This window comes from Emys orbicularis, chromosome 6 (assembly GCF_028017835.1).
Source record: "Emys orbicularis isolate rEmyOrb1 chromosome 6, rEmyOrb1.hap1, whole genome shotgun sequence".
In the NCBI taxonomy this organism is placed as follows: Eukaryota; Metazoa; Chordata; order Testudines; family Emydidae; genus Emys; species Emys orbicularis.
Genome location: NC_088688.1, coordinates 81,635,376 through 81,654,869, shown reverse-complemented (window position 1 = coordinate 81,654,869; position 19,494 = coordinate 81,635,376). Strand labels below are relative to the sequence as shown.

Genomic DNA, 19,494 nt, shown 5'->3' with positions numbered 1-19,494 from the left:
ACCATACAGAGCACACTTACACATTTTCATTGTAATGATCATGGATATGAAAGTGCATAATGTTCAATTTGGGGAAATATCTCAGTGGTATGGTATTTAGTAACCCAACATGATGTAATGGACATGTGTAGGAGACAACTGCACTTTTTCACAAACAAAAAACCACTTCAGAAATTGTGTCTGTGTGTAGTGCTGTTCTGGGGCTTAACATTTCTAATCTTACCTAATTTATCATGTTAGTGCTGGGCAGATTGCCCCTTGTATCCATGAGCTCCTCTTTTCCTCTTTTTGGAGCCATTCATTCTTATGTAAGTGAGAGCAAGACAATCATGCATGCATGCATGTGTGTTTGTGTGGTAGGAAAGATAAGGCAGTTTGGGGTAAAGGGATGAAACATTTCACTAGTCTAAAATGCTGTATTTAACAAAAACATTAGTGCTGCACTTTTAAGAAAAAGTGCATCATATCTGCATGGAAACTGATCAAATTCTGCTGTAAGAACAGGAGCTTTATTATTCTGAGTGGGATAAAGAAATGCTTAATCCACCCTGGCTGAGAGAACATATACATGCCACATATTGCATGAATATAGGAAGTATCCTATGGAAAACATTCTCTAATTGAAACATTAGCAATACTTCAATTCACTCTGTTCAACTAACCTCCATTTATATAATCTCACTTTAAATGTATTTTGACAAAGAGCCTTTGTCAAATAAACTTGCCACTAACATTATGCATGGTTGTCAAGTCAACTGAAAAATATTTTTATCTTATAAAACCTCTCAAGCTTGTTTAAAAGCTACTGCCAGAAAATTTTTGTGATATCATGCAGAAAGCTGGAGCACACTATGGGAGATTTTGAGGATGGCCCATGTTGATATTTAACATGAAATAGGAAAGGCTCTTAAGCAAAGTAAGCAGTCATGGGATAAAAGGGAGGGTCCTCTTATGGATCAGTAACGGGTTAAAAGATAGGAAAGAAAGGGTAAGAATTAATGGTCAGTTTTCACAGTGGATAGAAGTAAATAGCGTGGTACCCCAAGGATCTGTACTGGGACCAGTGCTGTTCAATATATTCATAAGTGATCTGGGAAAAGAGATAAACAGTGAAGTGGCAAAGTTTGCAGACAATGCAACATTACTCAAATATTTAAGTCCAAAGCTGACTCCAAAGAACTACAAAGGGATCTCACAAAACAGGGTGATGGGGCAACAAAATGGCAGATGAAATTCAATGTTGATAAATGCAAAGTAATGCACAATGGCAAGCATAATCCCAACTATACCTACAAAATGATGCAGTGTAAATTAGCCGTTACCCTCAAGAAAGAAATCTTGGAGTCATCATAAATAGGTCTCTGAAAACATCTGCTCAATGTGTAGCGGCAGTCAAAAAAGCTAACAGAATGTTAGGAACCATTAGGAAAGGGATAGATTAAAAAAACAGAAAATACCATAATTCCACTATATAAATCCACGGTAGGCCCACACCTTGAATACTGTGTACAGTTCTGATCGCCCTATTTAAAAAAAGATATATTAGACTTGGAAAAATTACAAAGGAGGGCATAAAAAAATGATTACGGGTATGGAACAGCTTTTGTATGAGGAGAGATTAAAAAGACTGGGACTATTCAGCTTGGAAAAGAGTTGACTGAAGAGGGATATCTATAGATAGATGTCTATAAAACTATGAATGGTGTGGAGAAAGTGAATAAGGAAGTGTTATTTACCCCGTCACATAACACAAGAACCAAGGCTCATCCAATGAAATTAATAGGCAGCAGATTTTAAACAAAGATGGCTATTAGCCAAGATGGTCAAGGAAGCAACCCCACAATCTGGGTGTCCCTAAGACTCTGACTCCCAGAAGCTGGGACTGGATGACAGGGCATGGATCACTTGATAATTCCCCTATTCTGTTCATTCCCTCTGAAACATCTGGCTCTGGCCCTTGTCAGACGACAGGATACTGGGCTAGATGGTCTGGCCCAGTATGGCCATTCTTATGCTCTTGTGAAAAAAGTACCGGGTGAGGATTTTATGCTTTTATTATAGTCATGCATTCCGAAATGACAGTTCTTTCACATCTGAACAAATGTTTTGCTATACAAGTTAAATGAGGCTATGCACACACCTTCTGGAAAAAATTAAGTCCACACTGAAAAGATATTATTTGATATTTATCCTGCAACAGGAGCTCAAAATTTCCTGCAAACATGGTACATTCATTGCAGCAGACTCTCTCAGTGACACCACACTATTACACTTGAAAGCTCTTATGTATTATTATTATTCATTACTTGTATGCCACTATTGAAGCACAGTGCATATACAAATTAGAGATGGAGAACCGGATTCTTTTCTCACAACAGAGTAAATCAGAAGCACGTCCACATAAATGAATTGTGTTGGACCAGTATTAAACTGGTGTACGTTAGATCAAAATGAGGTTTAGAATTCAAACTCTGAAGAGTTTACAATTTAAGGACTAGATTCTGCAAACACCTAACCCAGGGTGTATGCTTATTTGCACACATAGTAGGATCAGGCCCTAAAATGAGACAAGGACCCGAGGAAAGAAAAAGAATGCCAATTTACAATACAAATATTTTTTAACCTTTCAAGAATTTGAGGCCTGTGCCTAGAATAACGATTACTCTAAAATACTTTAATGCACTAGCCAATTAAGAATTATAACAATAATTAATAGAGAATAAAGAGAAAGAAATCAGAAAAATACAGTAGCTAACCACAGGCACGCAGAATATAAACCATAGCTTCTGTTAACCTATTAATTTTGTTGTGCGGGAGTTGTAAATACTTGATAAATAAAAAATGTAACTTCAACAAGAGCAACTTGTTAGCATATATATATATGTATATGCACTTAGAAACTAGTAGAATTTTTAGGGGGAAAAGGTGCAACAGTAATGGAAATATGTATTATTAAGGAACAAATTGTAACCACTTTTTGAAATAACCACCTGAGGGATATTTTCTCATCAGGCACAAGTACTTGGGGATACATGGAAGAGGCAGAGGATGTGGTCTCTCAACCTGATGGTTCCCTGGGGCCCATTTTGAAGAAGACCTCTCAGGGAGGGTTAGCAACTCTTAGTTGCTTCTCTACCTCCCATTACTCCTCTAGGAGTTGAGTTACCTTTGAGTAAGCCTCCTGTTCCTCTAAAAGTGCCACCACCTCTCTGACTGTAGTGCAGAGACTGAATGGTACTTCAGGAAGAACTACCTTAGGAGCAGACATCTGAGGGATCCCAGCTATGGAGAGGATGGAATTGACCTAAACTATTTTATTATTAACATTTGGGGAAAAAATAAAAAATGCCAAAAGGTACAGCGATACACTCTGTTACTACTGTGGAATGCTGGCTATTGGTTTGAGCACACAGAATCTACCAACTGCCTAGGAGGGATTAACCAAACCATAAAAAACAGGTTGCCAGGGGAACTGTGGACATTTTTCTGAGCAGTCAATAATCCCACTTCCAACCCCGAACTCCAAAAGATAAAGGTCTAACCAAAAGGACATCAGCAGGATGAAGGTGATGAGTGAAAACTGCAAGCTGAGAGTAGCAGTGATTTGTGAAAAGTCATGGCTGGGTGAGACATTGCTAAAAAAATCTCATTTTCTGTACAGGGGATAAAAAGTCTCTTAAGGTCTTGGCTACTTTACAGCTAGCTTCATGTATGACTAGATTAGGCTCCACCCTGATATGCAAAGAACAGAATCTAATCGTGAGAGAAGATCATTCCTGAGACAGGAAAATTTTGATAGAATCTGGCTGAATAATATTTGAATAATTTATTCATGACTGTAACGATATTTTTAAAATAAATTACCCAGTGAATATTTTTTCATTATGGGCAAACCATTCACAAGTAATTATGAGACACATTCCTTTTTTAACTAAAATATTAATGAATAACTTTTCTCCCATTATTCACCAAGTTCTATGGATATACTAGTGTGATCCAAATTTTAAAAAATGGACTTGAAGCCATAAGCTCTCAAGTTTTATCCTGGCTCTAATATTGATTCAATGTGTGTCCCTGAGCAAATCATTTAACCTGTTTTTAGCTTTCTTTTCAGTAACATGAAGATAATACTTACTTAGCTAGCATAGGGATCTGTATGGGCACTGTATAATCAGTTATTATTTGTCCAGCATTTTGAGGACATAAAATTCTGTAAGTGCTGCCATATTATTATTGTTATATTGAAGAGTTCATAGACAAATGACCTAATAGCCAGCTTTTATATGTTGTTTTATGTTGTTAGTAATATGAGTTACATGAAAGGTATAGATACTGTTTATTCTGGTTAATAATCATGAGGCTGTGACCAACACGTGGCTGGTAACTCATCCCACAGCCAGGTCAACGAATAATTGTTTTTGAATATAAGAGAAAAGCAACATAGCTCATGGCACAAATGGATTTCCTCATGGAACTTGCAAGGGAATAATTGAGCTTGGAGGGGCAAGTGACCTTGTTATAGAGACATTTTGCTGATGTGCATAGCCAGCTGCATAGCCAACTTTCTATTTAGCAAGATTTTATTATGTCTCTATTGGATGAACATGCTGCTGGCCTAGGAAAACCAAACCCACTCCTTACTCTATGAATTTTATGCATAAATCAAAAGAAACATGTGGCCAAGGAATATTTGTCTCTTTCCAGCTATTAAGGCTCTAAGATAATGACAATATTTTAGAATATGCAATGAATCTTATAACCATTTTAAGACCAATTAATGGTATTAATGCAATACATGTTCTAACAAATATGTTAAGAGTCATAAAGTTCATTGAGGACATGTAGAACATTGTACTTCACCCTGCCATCTGTGTGAGCTTGTGACTTCTGCAAAACAGCTTTTCTTAATTCCCTCTGCCACTTACACCATTGTTCTTCTACGAGATGTTGGATTCAGCGAGGGCACAAGTGATGGAAAATTAAGAGCTCCCAATATGCTTTCTCATTCCATTGTTATATAACATTTTCCCATCCAAGTGTCATTTTCTCTGATATGGCTCCTATAGTATAATTTACATGATATTTGCTGCATTGCTCACTGTAAGAAACTTGTGTATCCTGTGCTCTGTGCCTTTGCTTTGCATATGCATTATGTCATACATGTAAATATGGAAATAGAATGTGGGACTGGGAGAGGAAGAGGAGCTACTTTCTCAAGCATTCTCCTCTCTCCTACAGCAGGGGCTAAACGACAGGTAATCTGTGCCTCCTATAAGTCAATGCTGCTTCAGACTCAAGCTGTGCATCTGTATCACCTCCCAAATGGAGTTTTTGCATAGGCAACATGTGGAAGAGAAAAGAACGAGTGTCGTCACAGGAAAAGCATGAAGGAACCAAACCTATGTGGGGGAGAGGAGTGCCCCACTATAATTCCTCCCTGCAAAAGCCCCTCAAGAAACATTAAGAAAACTTCATAATATGAACCTTCCCAAAGTGATCCTTTGTCCTTCTCATTCCGCCCATGTGTAACTCTACTGGAGTATACAGTTTGGGCCCTTGACTGAAGCATATACGGGTAATACAAATAGTTTAAAACTTTGCTGTGATCGTTTTATTTAACTTAATAAAATGAAACAAATACTTGGCCTGTTGGTGGATTTTTAAATTAAAGTATCTAATAATACAGGGCAAGTGGGCAGCAACAACAAAGAAGAGGCTAAAGGCAAATACTGCAAACTTCAGTATTTCATGATAAACAATTATGTCTAAGGTTTATGTACTCAGTTCTATGCCAAGAATAATCACTGAACTATACCATGTGATCAAATGAAAAAATTATATAATTAGGAAAAGAAAACTTTGAGCCATCAGATATTCATTGAATTGCCAAAAAGAAGGCTAGCTCTGTTTATTAATGAAAAACATTGACATTATTTTACACAATCTTTTGTCAACTTTCTCACAATTATCTGAAATGTTTTTAAATATCTACTAAAGTTATGCATTACATAAAGTGTTTTCCACATATTGGACACTACGTTTCCAGGACACTACTCCAAAGTGATGTTAATTAAAGAATCATCTTGTAGTGCATTGCTCAAACACAGGATGGAAAACTGAAAATTTTACCTATTTGGTTAATCGTTTAAATTTCAAATGATAAAATGATTTTACATTTTTTAAACTTGCTAAAGAAATGCTGACAAAGCATTTCTGAGGGGCTGGGGGATTTGGATGCACGAAGCCTGCCAAGAGTAGATTCTTCACTCTGACTAGTTTTTGTACTGTATTTCTTCCAGAGCTATCTCTTCCTCTAGCTAGCTGTCTGTCTTCACAGGACTCATCAGTGTAAGTCTCCATTAGAGCAAAATATGCTTGGATAAAATAAGATCCTCCCTGAAACTTTGCCTGTTCTTAGAAAGTGAACCAAACAAATTAGTTTTTGTGATTTTGAAAATTCTAAAAAGGGCATTCGGCTTTCAGTTTGCAGCCAACCAGAAAGTGAAAACAAAAACCTCAAGATAAACTGGATCCATCTCTAAAATCCCTATTTGCAAATGTATCTTCTGAAAACCTTTCCAGAACCATTTGAATGTTTGGTGTTATATACTAATTTTGCCAGGCAAAAAAATTCTCAGCTGGTGTTTATCAGCATAGCTCCATGATTTTGAAACTCTGTCACCCACTTTTGATCCAAAATACCCAAATCTGTTAAAAAAGCTGAGGTGAGCATGGTGAATGATGGGGTCTTTGGAGACTTCATGGATAGGATACTTTGCTGTTTTTTGGCTGACTGGCTGCTCTTTGTGGGATCTACCATTATTTTACCATTGCTTTTATTTTATTATTATGGATGAGATGGATTTTTGATGTCTTGTCGGGGAGCCTAGACCTCGGAATAGGTGCCTTAAATTAAAAAAAATAAAAACAAATTGGCTTTAAGTGTAGTTTTTCAATGTATTTTGTCTCTGAATCAGTTTTTCACAGCTACCTTAAGGTCTAATTCTGTTCTTATTATACACCGCTACCCCGATATAACGCTGTCCTTGGGAGCCAAAAAATCTTACTGCGTTATAGGTGAAACTGCGTTATATGGAACTTGCTTTGATCCGCCGGAGTGCACAGCCCCGCCCCCCCGGAGCGCTGCTTTACCGCATCACATCCGAATTCATGTTATATCGGGTCGTGTTATATCGGGGTAGAGGTGTACCAGTATAAAATAGGAGTATCTGTTGAAACCAGTGGAACTACCCTAATGTAAAACCAGTCTGTGATCAAAGTCAGGTCCTACGTAATAAATAAAAGGAAAATTCTCTATGCTGCTTATGTGTTTTGTCAATTCAATAGAATAACCATTTAATAAAGAAGCAAGTGAAGTATGGTACCTTCTTTGTTATGAGGAGCTGATCCAAAACTGTTCTCTTACTTACACATGGATAAGCTTAGCAGATTAAATAGTGTTTCCTGTAGAAATAAAAGCTTCTAGCTACTGTACAAAAAAGATAGCCCAGTGTGTGCCAAAAATAATATAAAAGCATGACTGTGCTATGTGATGATTGACCTCAAAATTGACCCACAACACTGCAAACCTGAAAACCTCACAAAAGAATGTTAACTGCTAACAATACTGTTATAAATGTATGTATGTAAGCTATTTGCTTAGCATTTTGTTCTGTAGTTAGCATGAACATTCTCCTAAAAAAAAAATAAAAAAAATCACACCTTCCATACTGTGGCAGTGTTCTTCAAACTTTGGACAATAAAGTTAAGTTTCCAAATCCATATTCAGGCACCTAAACAGAAGTATCTTGGTTTCCAGAAGTGCTGAGTAACCCCAGCTCCCATGGAAATCAAGGGGAACAGCAAGAGCTCAGCACTTTTGAAATCAGACCACTTCTATTTAGGTACCTAAATATGGATTGAGAAGGTGAGCTTTAGGCACCTTAGTTTGAAAACTTTTGGCTTTGTGACTTGAGAGAATACTGTTGCTGCTACAATTGAATCATCTTACTTAACAGGGCACATTCTGAAGTACAGTGAACTACTAAGGAAATGGGAAATAAAAGCAGTGTGAGAAATTGAAATAATGGATTCCTCATCTAAATTATGCCTTCAGGAAGACAGGCATGGACTCTATTAATAGAAGTATTAATGCTGATATTAATTGTTTAATCCTAATCTGTATTTCTTACTAAAATGCTTTAGAATGGATTTTTGTGCTGGAAAGCATAAAGGAAGTTATCATCAAGGTGAAATTAGTAACTAGGGGCCAAATTGTGCCCTTGTGATCTGTGCATCGAGGGGTCCTCTGTGCAAGGATCTCCACATCTTCACAGGAAAAGGGATGTATGTGTCCACGACTTGCACAGAAGTATTCCACTACTCTCCCTAAACTCCTTGGAGAGCTCTGTGGGGGTAAGGAGGAGGTAGTGAGCAGATCAGACAGGGCCAGAATACTTACATCACCCCCTCCTGCAGCCAGATACATAATATTTCCTCAGTAGCTTCCTCCTTGCTGAGGAATTCACAGCCAGAGGAGTGCTCAGGAGTGTAGGTCCAATGGACCCGTAGCAGCAGGAAACAGGAACACAGCAAGAGAGGTCCTGGAGCTACTACTCAGCTTTCTATGCCCCTATATAGGTAGTATTGTATCAGATATCTGGCTGTATGGTATAGTATTTTCTGGAGACAGTTATTTTAACACATTGATACAAAATGTTTCACTTGGTTAAGTAACCTGTATTGTGTGATCAGCTTTAAAACGTTAAAAACAAGGCTGGGTACATTTATAATAGCATTCTATAGGGAAGGTGTGACCACAGAAAGCTATTTTAAGAATTAGTTTCCGAGCTATACAGATACTGGATGATACCCAGTGAATGCTTCCAATTATTTATATGGCTCCCAAATTGTGCTAAGTGCGATTATATATTATTTATTTAGATTTTAAGCTCTTCAATTTATACTTGTACAGAGACTGAAACAACAAGGCTCCAATCTTAGTTATGTCCTCTAGGCATACTGTAATAAATACATAAATAAATGTTTCCCACTAGAAGAGGGTTTCTTCAAATTATTATAAAAAAAAACTACAAATGAAATGGAAGAACACACACAGGCCAAGTTCTACGTACGAGAAAGAGGTGGGAGGAAGATATGAAACAGAAGCACAAAGATTAAGTTCCACAGATACTGTAACAGGATATTTTACCTCCAAAATCAAGATTAAGCCCTTGTAGATGCCAAGCAGCGTCAGCATCTTGAACCTCGTAGGCCAACAAACAATGAACTCCTATTAGCCACTAATTTACTGTAACAAAGCAGCAGTTAAATTTATCCAAAAGGAAAACAGAAGCTGAAAAGCCATAATCTCATTTTAATAATAATGTAACTAATTGAGTGGGGAAGTCTGAAACTGGTAAAATCTAAAAACAAGCAGTTCAAAACGTGAATGAAAGAAGATAATCCATGTTGATTCCACTAATCTCATATTTCAATGTATCTTTTAACAGAACTAAGAGCATGAATAAGAGGTTGTGGTTCCCACAGGGGGGGAAACGTGCATTACTGAGTCAAGGCATTTGCAGACAAACTGTAATATAGTGAAACACCTCAGTAATTGAGTAACACCAAAGATAACCATCTGTAGCATGTACTGTTTGGTAATTCCATGTGGCTTTTGTTCCTAAAGAATTCTGGAATGTTTCAGATCTAAATTTATTTCTGCAGGAAACAATCAGGATTTTAACTTGAAAAACTGTTTATAAAAATCACTTTAAGATTTATTACAATGCTAAAGCCATTTATAATAGTAGAGTATTTTTATTTACAGATCTCTGAAACATGTTTTCAGCTTTATGACGACTGAATTTGGCTCCCTCCTCACATCTAAAGAGCTGCAGCAAAACTGCACAACACATAAAAAGTACCGTATTTTTCTTATCACGGTATAGAGAAGTGTTATTTATTAGTAGAGTAAAAGATGTCATATATATTTCAATTTGTAATTTAGACACAAAACATATATTCCATACTATGATACAAAAATTAGACAGGTTTGAATGGAACAAACTATGCTGATTGGCTGTGCGCCTTTGCCCTCTTCATACTCTGTTCCTCTGCTGCCAGTCTTGCTTTGGTTTCCACAATGCACCTCTCTCCTTCCGCTACCTATTTATCCATCCCAGTTCTTATCATCATAGTATCTGAGCACCTAATATCTTTTCCTTCCTCATTCCCTTCCATTTCTCGTTTTTCTCTCACTCATATTTCCTTTCCCCATCCCCCTCCACTTTATGCTTGTAAACCAATCCCTCTCTAACCACTCTCCTTACCTCCACCTCTACTCCAACCTCCACCAAAAAACTCTCTATATTATCATTGTTCAATAGAATGATGTTCAAAATGTATTCATGGGGAACTGTGAAAGCTACATATAGAAACTCCCTTGTGTGTGCTTAATGGAGGGCATAAAAATGACTTTAATAATAAAAATAACAGTATATTCAACCATGACTACAGAGCCGTAAGTACATTAATATGTATTTACAATTATGCACAGCAGGTTATGAGCATTTTGTGGATATATCAAAGTAGGTAACTGAGAAAATACTCTCAAATGCACCACAACTCTGCAGAGTTGTTCTATTAGGAGTCTACAATTAGGTCTGCATGTAGGTCAGACAGAAATCCATTCCAAAGTACAGAATATACAATTAAGGAGTTTGATATGCAAAACCAAACCCACAAAAATTAAACTATTAATTATTTTCAGTTGCACAAGGCGCTTCAATTCCAGTTCTGAAAATATTGCCAAGTTTTTGCAAGCATACTTGTTTGTACTTAATGCCGTGTGCGCTAAATGTGCTCTTTGAAAAATCTTGCCAACAAGAGCTCATAAAGCTTATTTATTTATGCATTTTATAACAGTGGATGGTTTTCACTGTCATCTACAAACAGGTCGTGGGTTTTTTGGTTTTGCCTTATATTTCATTGTATTTTCTCTGAGAATTCCTTTCTATAAGCAGCAGATATCCAAAAATTAATTTAAAGGAAAGTGTTTATTTCTATATTTTTTTTAAAGTTTAAGGAATTTAGTGGCCTTAAATTATTTCTGTGGAAGGGATTCACCTGGAATGAACATCCCTGTAACCTTCCTCACCATCCTCCATGACTGCATAGAAATCATTCATCTCTAATTCACCGGGAGAGGCTATCCTTAAAACCAAAATCTCATTTAGTATTGACTTTTTTCTTCAGTATTAGATACTGGGATCTCAGTTTTCTAGACAGTATGATTAAAATGTTCAAAAGTGGCTTCCAATTTGGGGTGCCCATCTTGAGACACTTGATTTTCAGAGGGCTGAGAGCTCACAGTTCCAACTGAAGTCAACGGCAGATGCAAGAGCTCAGATGGAGATGTCTAGTGCAGAGCCTCCAGAAATGATGGTCTCAAAAACTGAACTGATTTTTAAAACATTGACCTAATTGATAAACTTTTATCAAATATTGAGGGTTAATACAGAAGATTCTCCCCCAGTAAAATTTGCAATTGTAAAGCACTGACTTATTCTTTTTTGAAGGGTGGGGAGATCAAGCAGTGAATTCCAAGTTTGATATCTAATTTGTTTTGGCAGCATATTGCTTTTTTGTATTAAGTTTACTCCTTAATACTCCCTACTCTCCTTCTAGCCAATAAGAACAACATCTGGTTGTAAAGAATGTACATCTTCAGCTTCAGAACAATCTTTGTGCTGTTTGGGGTGGAGGAAAGCTAGTGTTTTGATGACCATTGTGATTTAATAGGAACTATTTTGAGACTGGCAAATTCAATAAAATCTCAGTCAACTTATGATTTCATTACATGCTTTTTGGCAATATTAGTCAGTGCTGCATTTGATGCATAGTACCCAAATCCCCAAAACAAGTTCAGGAGACTCCTGTTTTTCCCCCAGATTAAATTAGATCTTCCAAATGTTCTAATGAATTATTGTATATATAGAATGACTAATGTGCCATTCAAAGATTTGTTTTCTTGATTTATGTGCTATATTGACAAATTTATGTCAATTTTAACCAAAAAATGAATTTCCTTAACTTATCATAAGTAATAGCCTTCCTTAATTAAAAAACAAGAACACACATACACAACCAAAGCTCCTGTGTTAAGTGATTAAGGATAAACTCCTGTATTAAAATTAAAATTAAATTTAGAGTCTGGAATAATACATGCCAACAAAAGTTAGGAATCTTTGTTTTCTTTCATGTACTTACTTGTGGCCCATCTCATGGGCAATGGTAAACGCGAGATTCAGACCATTGTCCTCTGCAATAATACATTTTCGTTTTTCACTGCACATTCCACTCAAATATGCTATACCTAGGAAACACAACCACCACACCAGGATTAATCATTATGAGTATTATTTATTATTAATACTTACACTATGGCCCTGGATTGGGACCCTATTGTGCTGGTGCTGAACTAACACATAGGGATGTACCTGCCCTATACTGTTTACAAACTAATTAAAGAGAATATGCAATTAGTGAATATAGCATCAATAGGATAGAAGGGAAAAGAGAAGATCAGGATAGTGACAATATCACTCATTTACACAGTATATAGTGTGCACAAAATTTGTTCCGAAACAATGTTATGTATTTAAATAAGGTAAATACAGTAACATTTGTAATACAGTAAATTTTGAAAATGTAAAGTAATACAGTAAAATTTGAACAGCATATTGTTAAAAAGGGCAATACACATTGATAATTTTATCCACAAATCTGCACAATTTTTTTTGTTAATAGACTTTAGTTTTATTTTCTGTTCTTCAGTTTCTACTCTTTCATTTTAACATTAGTACTTATTAATTTTTTAAGCACCAATATGGAGTTCAGTGCACAAGTTATAAAGGAAGACAAGTTTTTACAGGAAACCTCACATTTCATAAAACTATACCAATTTTTAATAGACAGCAGTCTAACCATCACATTTATCATAAATGCCAAGGACCGTATCAAGCATATGATCTAAAACCTAGGATTTCAAAAACAGGAGCCTAAAAGTTAGACACTCAAGTCCATGATTAGGCTCCTAAATAAATGACCTAATATTCCAAAATGCTGAGCACCAAGCAGCTTTATTTGACTGAGATCATTTATTTAAGAACCTAGGATTTTAGGCTCCTATTTTTAAAGATCTTGGTTTAGGCAGTCTATTTGATTATTTACGTATTCCAAATGTACAGCCTATTTCCTATGGAACATCCCTTCAAAGGAATGGTGCCCTCTGGACCAACATATTTGTTGGATGTTTCTGATACAATTAAATGGCTAGAAGCATTTGGAATTTAGTCATAATTAGCTTTCTAAATTTACATCTCATAGGATGAAGTCCAAATATTTTAACTTGTCAGCCTGCAAACAAAAAGGCCTTATCTACAGTAGGAATTGTAGGCAATACCCCCATTGCTGCTCTGACTAGGTTTGCACAATGCAGTGGTTAAATTGTCTGGGGGCTAGTCTATACTAGTGCTCCCACTATTGTCAGCACCAATGGAGAAATGCTAGAAGAAAGGTAAGAGAATTACCTAACTTCTCAGTGTAGACACAGCAAAAAAGGCAACTGTGTTACACTGTGAAATGTTATTTTACATTGGGAAAGCCCTCTCTATGGGCTTTGTTTGCACAAAAAAGTGAGATGTCCCTAAAGGTTTTCCACAACATACCTTCCCCACACCCCTACAAAATGGAACATAAATACAATGTGTTGGCCTAAAAGCAGAGAAAGCTCTCGACTCTTCTCTGGCTGGTGAAATCTGGATGTGGCAGAAGTAGCTGGTGACTGGTTGAGGAGTTTGAGGCTCCCAGCCTTTCCTGCCAGTGGGCAGAGCAGCAAAGCAAATGAGAAAGGGGAAAGAGGTGCCTTAGCCAGCTCCTCTCTTCTAAAATGATGATGTTCCTTATATAGGCTTAATGCTTCCCTCCACCACTGCTTGATTGCTATAGCTGCTAGTTCCCCTTACTATTCTACTGGCTCTCACAGGCATGATATAGCACTGAACAGGTAAATCCTTTGATAGGTTCCGTATCTATTGCAAGGAAGAAACGATAACCAGTAGTACGCATTACAAACAACAAATATCAATTTACGTAACCAAGGCTTCTTTGTACACATAGTTCTTATAAGTGCGTTGATTACTGCTAATCTTCTAGGAATGTGAAGCCTGCATTCTACTTACATTAAATTAGATTCTGATTCTAGATACAGCCAAAAGCATCATATACAATTAATGCTTTATTCCTTATTAAACAAAGTTGACCTTATACATGAAAGACACATCAAACACTAGCGACTGGATGTAAATCAGTCAACTACTAATCGAGAACTAGTTTCATGTCTTGTCCATGGTTATTAATTTCACGTGTAAGGAAAAAAACTGGCTTCGGTAAGCAGCTGCTCTTGTTTAACTATCACAAAAAAAGACTTTCTTCACATATATATATATATATATATATATATATATATATTCACTGCAGTTTCCTTAGGTAAAAAAGAATTTCTTCATATGTATATGTTCACTGCAGTTTCCTGTGGCTTATTAACACAGCTGGAATTACTCCAAGGTTAAATCAACGCGAAATAACCAAAACAAAAAACAAAAATAAAAACCTTGAACAATTGCTCTTTTGTTATGATTGACGTATCCCCACTGAAACCTGTGGGCTTTCCACACAACTTCAAATTAACAAAATTTGTACTTGAAAAGTCTTTGCTTGAACTCAGTGAATTTTTAAAACAACCCAATTCCATGTCTAAGAAAAAAGCCTAAAAGAAACATTGACGGTTACATATGTCAGAACAAGAAACAGTACTGAACTCATGCATGCTTGATAGAAGATGTTAAAATTCTCTTAACCTGTTGATGATCAAAGATGCTTTTTAGGATAATTAAATACAGAATTACTAAATGCAGTAGAACCTCACTAATTTGCACTACAGCTATTATGAAATATTGCATTTTGTGAATTAATAAGTGCACAATCAATAAAATGGATTATGTTTCAGAAAATGAATATGGTTAATGATATGGTAGCAGTAAATATACTACCTTATATTTTGTGTAAAAAAAAGTCTTAGTACAATAATACATGCCCCCAGTACAGAATCTTCTAGTGTATCTTTGAGAGGCAAACACCTCTATTATTTTGCGTGTGTTTTAATGAATGCGGACTAGCTCTGATAGGTAGAATATCAAAAAGTTCTCAACTGTCTTTGCCCAGTTACTAGTGGACAAGTGTCCACATCATAAAACCATGAATAAAATTAGCAATAATAAGTATAATAGCAATAATAAGTATAATTGCAAACAGTGTCCATGGACAGACAAAGGATTCGATTAATATGGAGACGGAGGCACCCTCAACCCCAGAGATCCATCCATAATATTGGTGAAGTGTGGGGGGAAAAACATACTGCTCCCATGTTCAGTGTATAATTAAAAGCCTCGGTCATTTTTTAATAATGTTTTAATACGCCTGTTCTCATGAAATACAAAAAACTGTTGACCTGGAGTTTGGGTTGAAAAATTCTAGCATGTGCTTCAGGGGGACAAGAATCCTAAGAGAGGAAAATGTCACTCATCCTGTGCAGTAATTGTAGTTCTTTGAGATGTATGTCCCTGTGGGTGCTACACTTCAGGTGCATATGTGCCTCCTGAGCCTTCGATCAGAGATTTCTAGCTAGCAGTGTCCATTCGGCTCGCACATGAGCCTTATGCCTCCTCATGGCACTCACTGAGGCTATATAGGGATGCACTGGCCAACTGTCCTCAGTTCCTTCTGTTCTCAGTTATCCCCTAGGGAACAACTGAAGCAGAGGAAAAGGAAGACGAATAATCAAGCACTAAGACACACATCTCAAAGAACTACAGTTACTGCACAGAATGAGTAACATTTCCTTCTTCTTTGAGTAGTGTCCCTATGAGTTCTTCACTTCAGCTGACTTCCGAGCAATATCCCTAGAAGCAGGAGGGAGCTTTGGAACAGGGCTCAGAACTGAAGACAGTACTGCAGAGACAAATGACACATCAAATCTGACGGCAGAAGTCCAAGTAGTGTCTCTACATATCTCCGATAATGGAACATTGTTCCAAAATGCAGTAGATGTTGCCTGTGATCTGCATGAATGCATTCTCACTCATGGGGGGGAGAAGGAAGGGATGAACACCTGCACAATCATAACAGAAATACAACCTAATATCCATTTTAAAAGTCATTGAGCAGAAATAGAAGCCCCCTTAGCTCTATCTGCAAAGTATATGAAGAGTCTAGGCAATCTCTTAATCTGCTTAGTCCTATCCAGGTAGAAGGCCCTTCTAACATCCAAAGATGGAAATAGGATTTCTCTGAACTGTGATGTTTCAGAAAAAAAAATACTGGTAGATGATGTGATGTTATATGATTAAAATATGACCATGTAGATCATTATTTAACAGTGGTAGCAACAATCACAACAAATCTTGTACAAACTGCTTCAAGTAAGGTGTCAATGGAGAAGTTATGGTTTGCTGAATATGATTATCCTATTTGTATGCAAGTATCGTTTTTGTTTATGAAGTTATGAATATTGACTATGTACCTGAATTTCAAATGTGTTTGCTCCTGTGGTATCACCAATAGGGTAATTTGCGTCCAGCACATTGTGAATGGAGTATTCAAGTTGATGGCTCATCAATGAACACGATGGACCATGGAAGAAGCCTATCCACCCCTGATGGACTTTCATATGAACGTTTTCACTAGAGTATGCAAGAGCATGTGACTAAATCATGCAACCCTAAACTCCATCTTGTTCCCTGTATTTTTCCACAAACTGGACTGAGGGCTTTGTTTTAATAGATTCTAGGGCTGGAAGGGACCTTGAGAGGTCATCGAGTCCAGTCCCCTGCCCTCATGGCAGGACCAAATACTGTCTAGACCATCCCTGATAGACATTTATCTAACCTACTCTTAAATATCTCCAGAGATGGAGATTCCACAACCTCCCTAGGAAGTTTATTCCAGTGTTTAACCACCCTGACAGTTAGGAACTTTTTCCTAATGTCCAACCTAAACCTCCCTTGCTGCAGTTTAAGCCCATTGCTTCTTGTTCTATCCTTAGAGGCTAAGATGAACAAGTTTTCTCCCTCCTCCTTATGACATCCTTTTAGATACCTGAAAACTGCTATCATGTCCTCTCTCAGTCTTCTCTTTTCCAAACTAAACAAACCCAATTCTTTCAGCCTTCCTTCATAAGTCATGTTCTCTAGACCTTTAATCATTCTTGTTGCTCTTCTCTGGACCCTCTCCAATTTCTCCACATCTTTCTTGAAATGCGGTGCCCAGAACTGGACACAATACTCCAGTTGAGGCCTAACCAGCGCAGAGTAGAGCGGAAGAATGACTTCTCGTGTCTTGCTCACAACACACCTGTTAATGCATCCCAGAATCATGTTTGCTTTTTTTTGCAACATCATCACACTGTTGACTCATATTTAGCTTGTGGTCCACTATAACCCCTAGATCCCTTTCTGCCGTACTCCTTCCTAGACAGTCTCTTCCCATTCTGTATGTGTGAAACTGATTGTTCCTTCCTAAGTGGAGGCTTTGCATTTGTCTTTGTTAAACTTCATCCTGTTTACCTCAGACCATTTCTCCAATTTGTCCAGATCATTTTGAATTATGACCCTATCCTCGAAAGCAGTTGCAATCCCTCCCAGTTTGGTATCATCTGCAAACTTAATAAGCGTACTTTCTATGCCAATATCTAAGTCGTTGACGAAGATATTGAACAGAGTGGTCCCAAACAGACCCCTGCGGAACCCCATTTGTTATACCTTTCCAGCAGGATTAGGAACCATTAATAACTATTCTCTGAGTACGGTTATCCAGCCAGTTATGCACCCACCTTATAGTAGCCCCATCTAAGTTGTATTTGCCTAGTTTATTGATAAGAATGTCATGCGAGACCGTATCAAATGCCTTACTAAAGTCTAGGTATACCACATCCACTGCTTCTCCCTTATCCACAAGACTCATTATCCTATCAAAGAAAGCTATCAGATTGGTTTGACATGATTTGTTCTTTACAAATCCATGCTGGCTATTCCCTATTACCTTACCACCTTCCAAGTGTTTGCAGATGATTTCCTTAATTACTTGCTCCATTATCTTCCCTGGCACAGAAGTTAAACTAACTGGTCTGTAGTTTCCTGGGTTGTTTTTATTTCCCTTTTTATAGATGGGCACTATATTTGCCCTTTTCCAGTCTTCTGGAATCTCGCCTGTCTCCCGTGATTTTCCAAAGATAATAGCTAGAGGCTCAGATACCTCCTCTATTAGCTCCTTGAGTATTCTAGGATGCATTTCATCACGCCCTGGTGATTTGAAGGCATCTAACTTTTCTAAGTGATTTTTAACTTATCTTACAAACTTACCCCCTTCCCATTAGCATTCACTATGTTAGGCATTCCTTCAGACTTCTCGGTGAAGACCGAAACAAAGAAGTCATTGAGCATCTCTGCCATTTCCAAGTTTCCTGTTACTGTTTCTCCCTCCTCACTGAGCAGTGGGCCTACCCTGTCCTTGGTCTTCCTCTTGCTTCTAATGTATTGATAAAAAATCTTCTTGTTTCCCTTTATTCCTGTAGCTAGTTTGAGCTCATTTTATGCCTTTGCCTTTCTAATCTTGCCCCTGCATTCCTGTGTTGTTTGCCTATATTCATCCTTTCTAATTTGTCCTAGTTTCCATTTTTATATGACTCCTTTTTATTTTTTAGATCATGCAAGATCTTGTGGTTAAGCCAAGCTGCTCTTTTGCCATATTTTCTATCTTTCCTACCCAGCAGAATAGCTTGCTTTTGGGCCCTTAATAGTGTCCCTTTGAAATACTGCCAACTCTCCTCAGTTGTTTTTCCCCTAAGTCTTGATTCCCATGGGACCTTACCTATCAGCTTTCTGAGCTTACCAAAATCCGCCTTCCTGAAATCCATTGTCTCTATTTTGCTGTACTCCCTTCTACCCTTCCTTAGAATTGTGAACTCTATGATTCTTTCACCCAAGCTGCCTTCCACTTTCAAATTCTCAACGAGTTCCTCCCTATTTGTTAAAATCAAATCTAGAATAGCTTTTCCCCAGTAGCTTTTTCAACCTTCTGAAATAAAAAGTTGTCTGCAATGCAGTCCAAGAACTTATTGGATAGTCTGTGCCCCGCTGTGTTATTTTCCCAACATATATCTGGATAGTTGAAGTGAGTTTCCCTCCACGTAGCAGAAGCTATAAAAGTCCCTGGAAACATCTCCATTTGGTCTCTTTCCTGCTCTGATCTCTGGACTATGAACTTAGACTAATGGGAGCATTCTAACCAAGGGACTGAGGACCTTCCAATGATTTTGTAGAAACCAGAGACTTAACAAACCAGCAGTTTATGCCATCACTGCTTCAACCCTGA

The 19,494-nt window shown here is 37.3% G+C and overlaps 1 protein-coding gene across 1 annotated transcript in view; it reads right to left on the bottom strand.

Moving 5' to 3' along the window:
* Positions 1-19,494, bottom strand: part of ADAMTS19 (ADAM metallopeptidase with thrombospondin type 1 motif 19) — a 277,558-nt gene that overhangs the window by 110,126 nt on the left and 147,938 nt on the right. Inside the window, exon 9 of the mRNA XM_065405898.1 lies at positions 12,274-12,379. Within this exon, the coding sequence (XP_065261970.1) occupies positions 12,274-12,379 (106 nt within the window). The remainder of the gene's footprint in view (positions 1-12,273; positions 12,380-19,494) is intronic.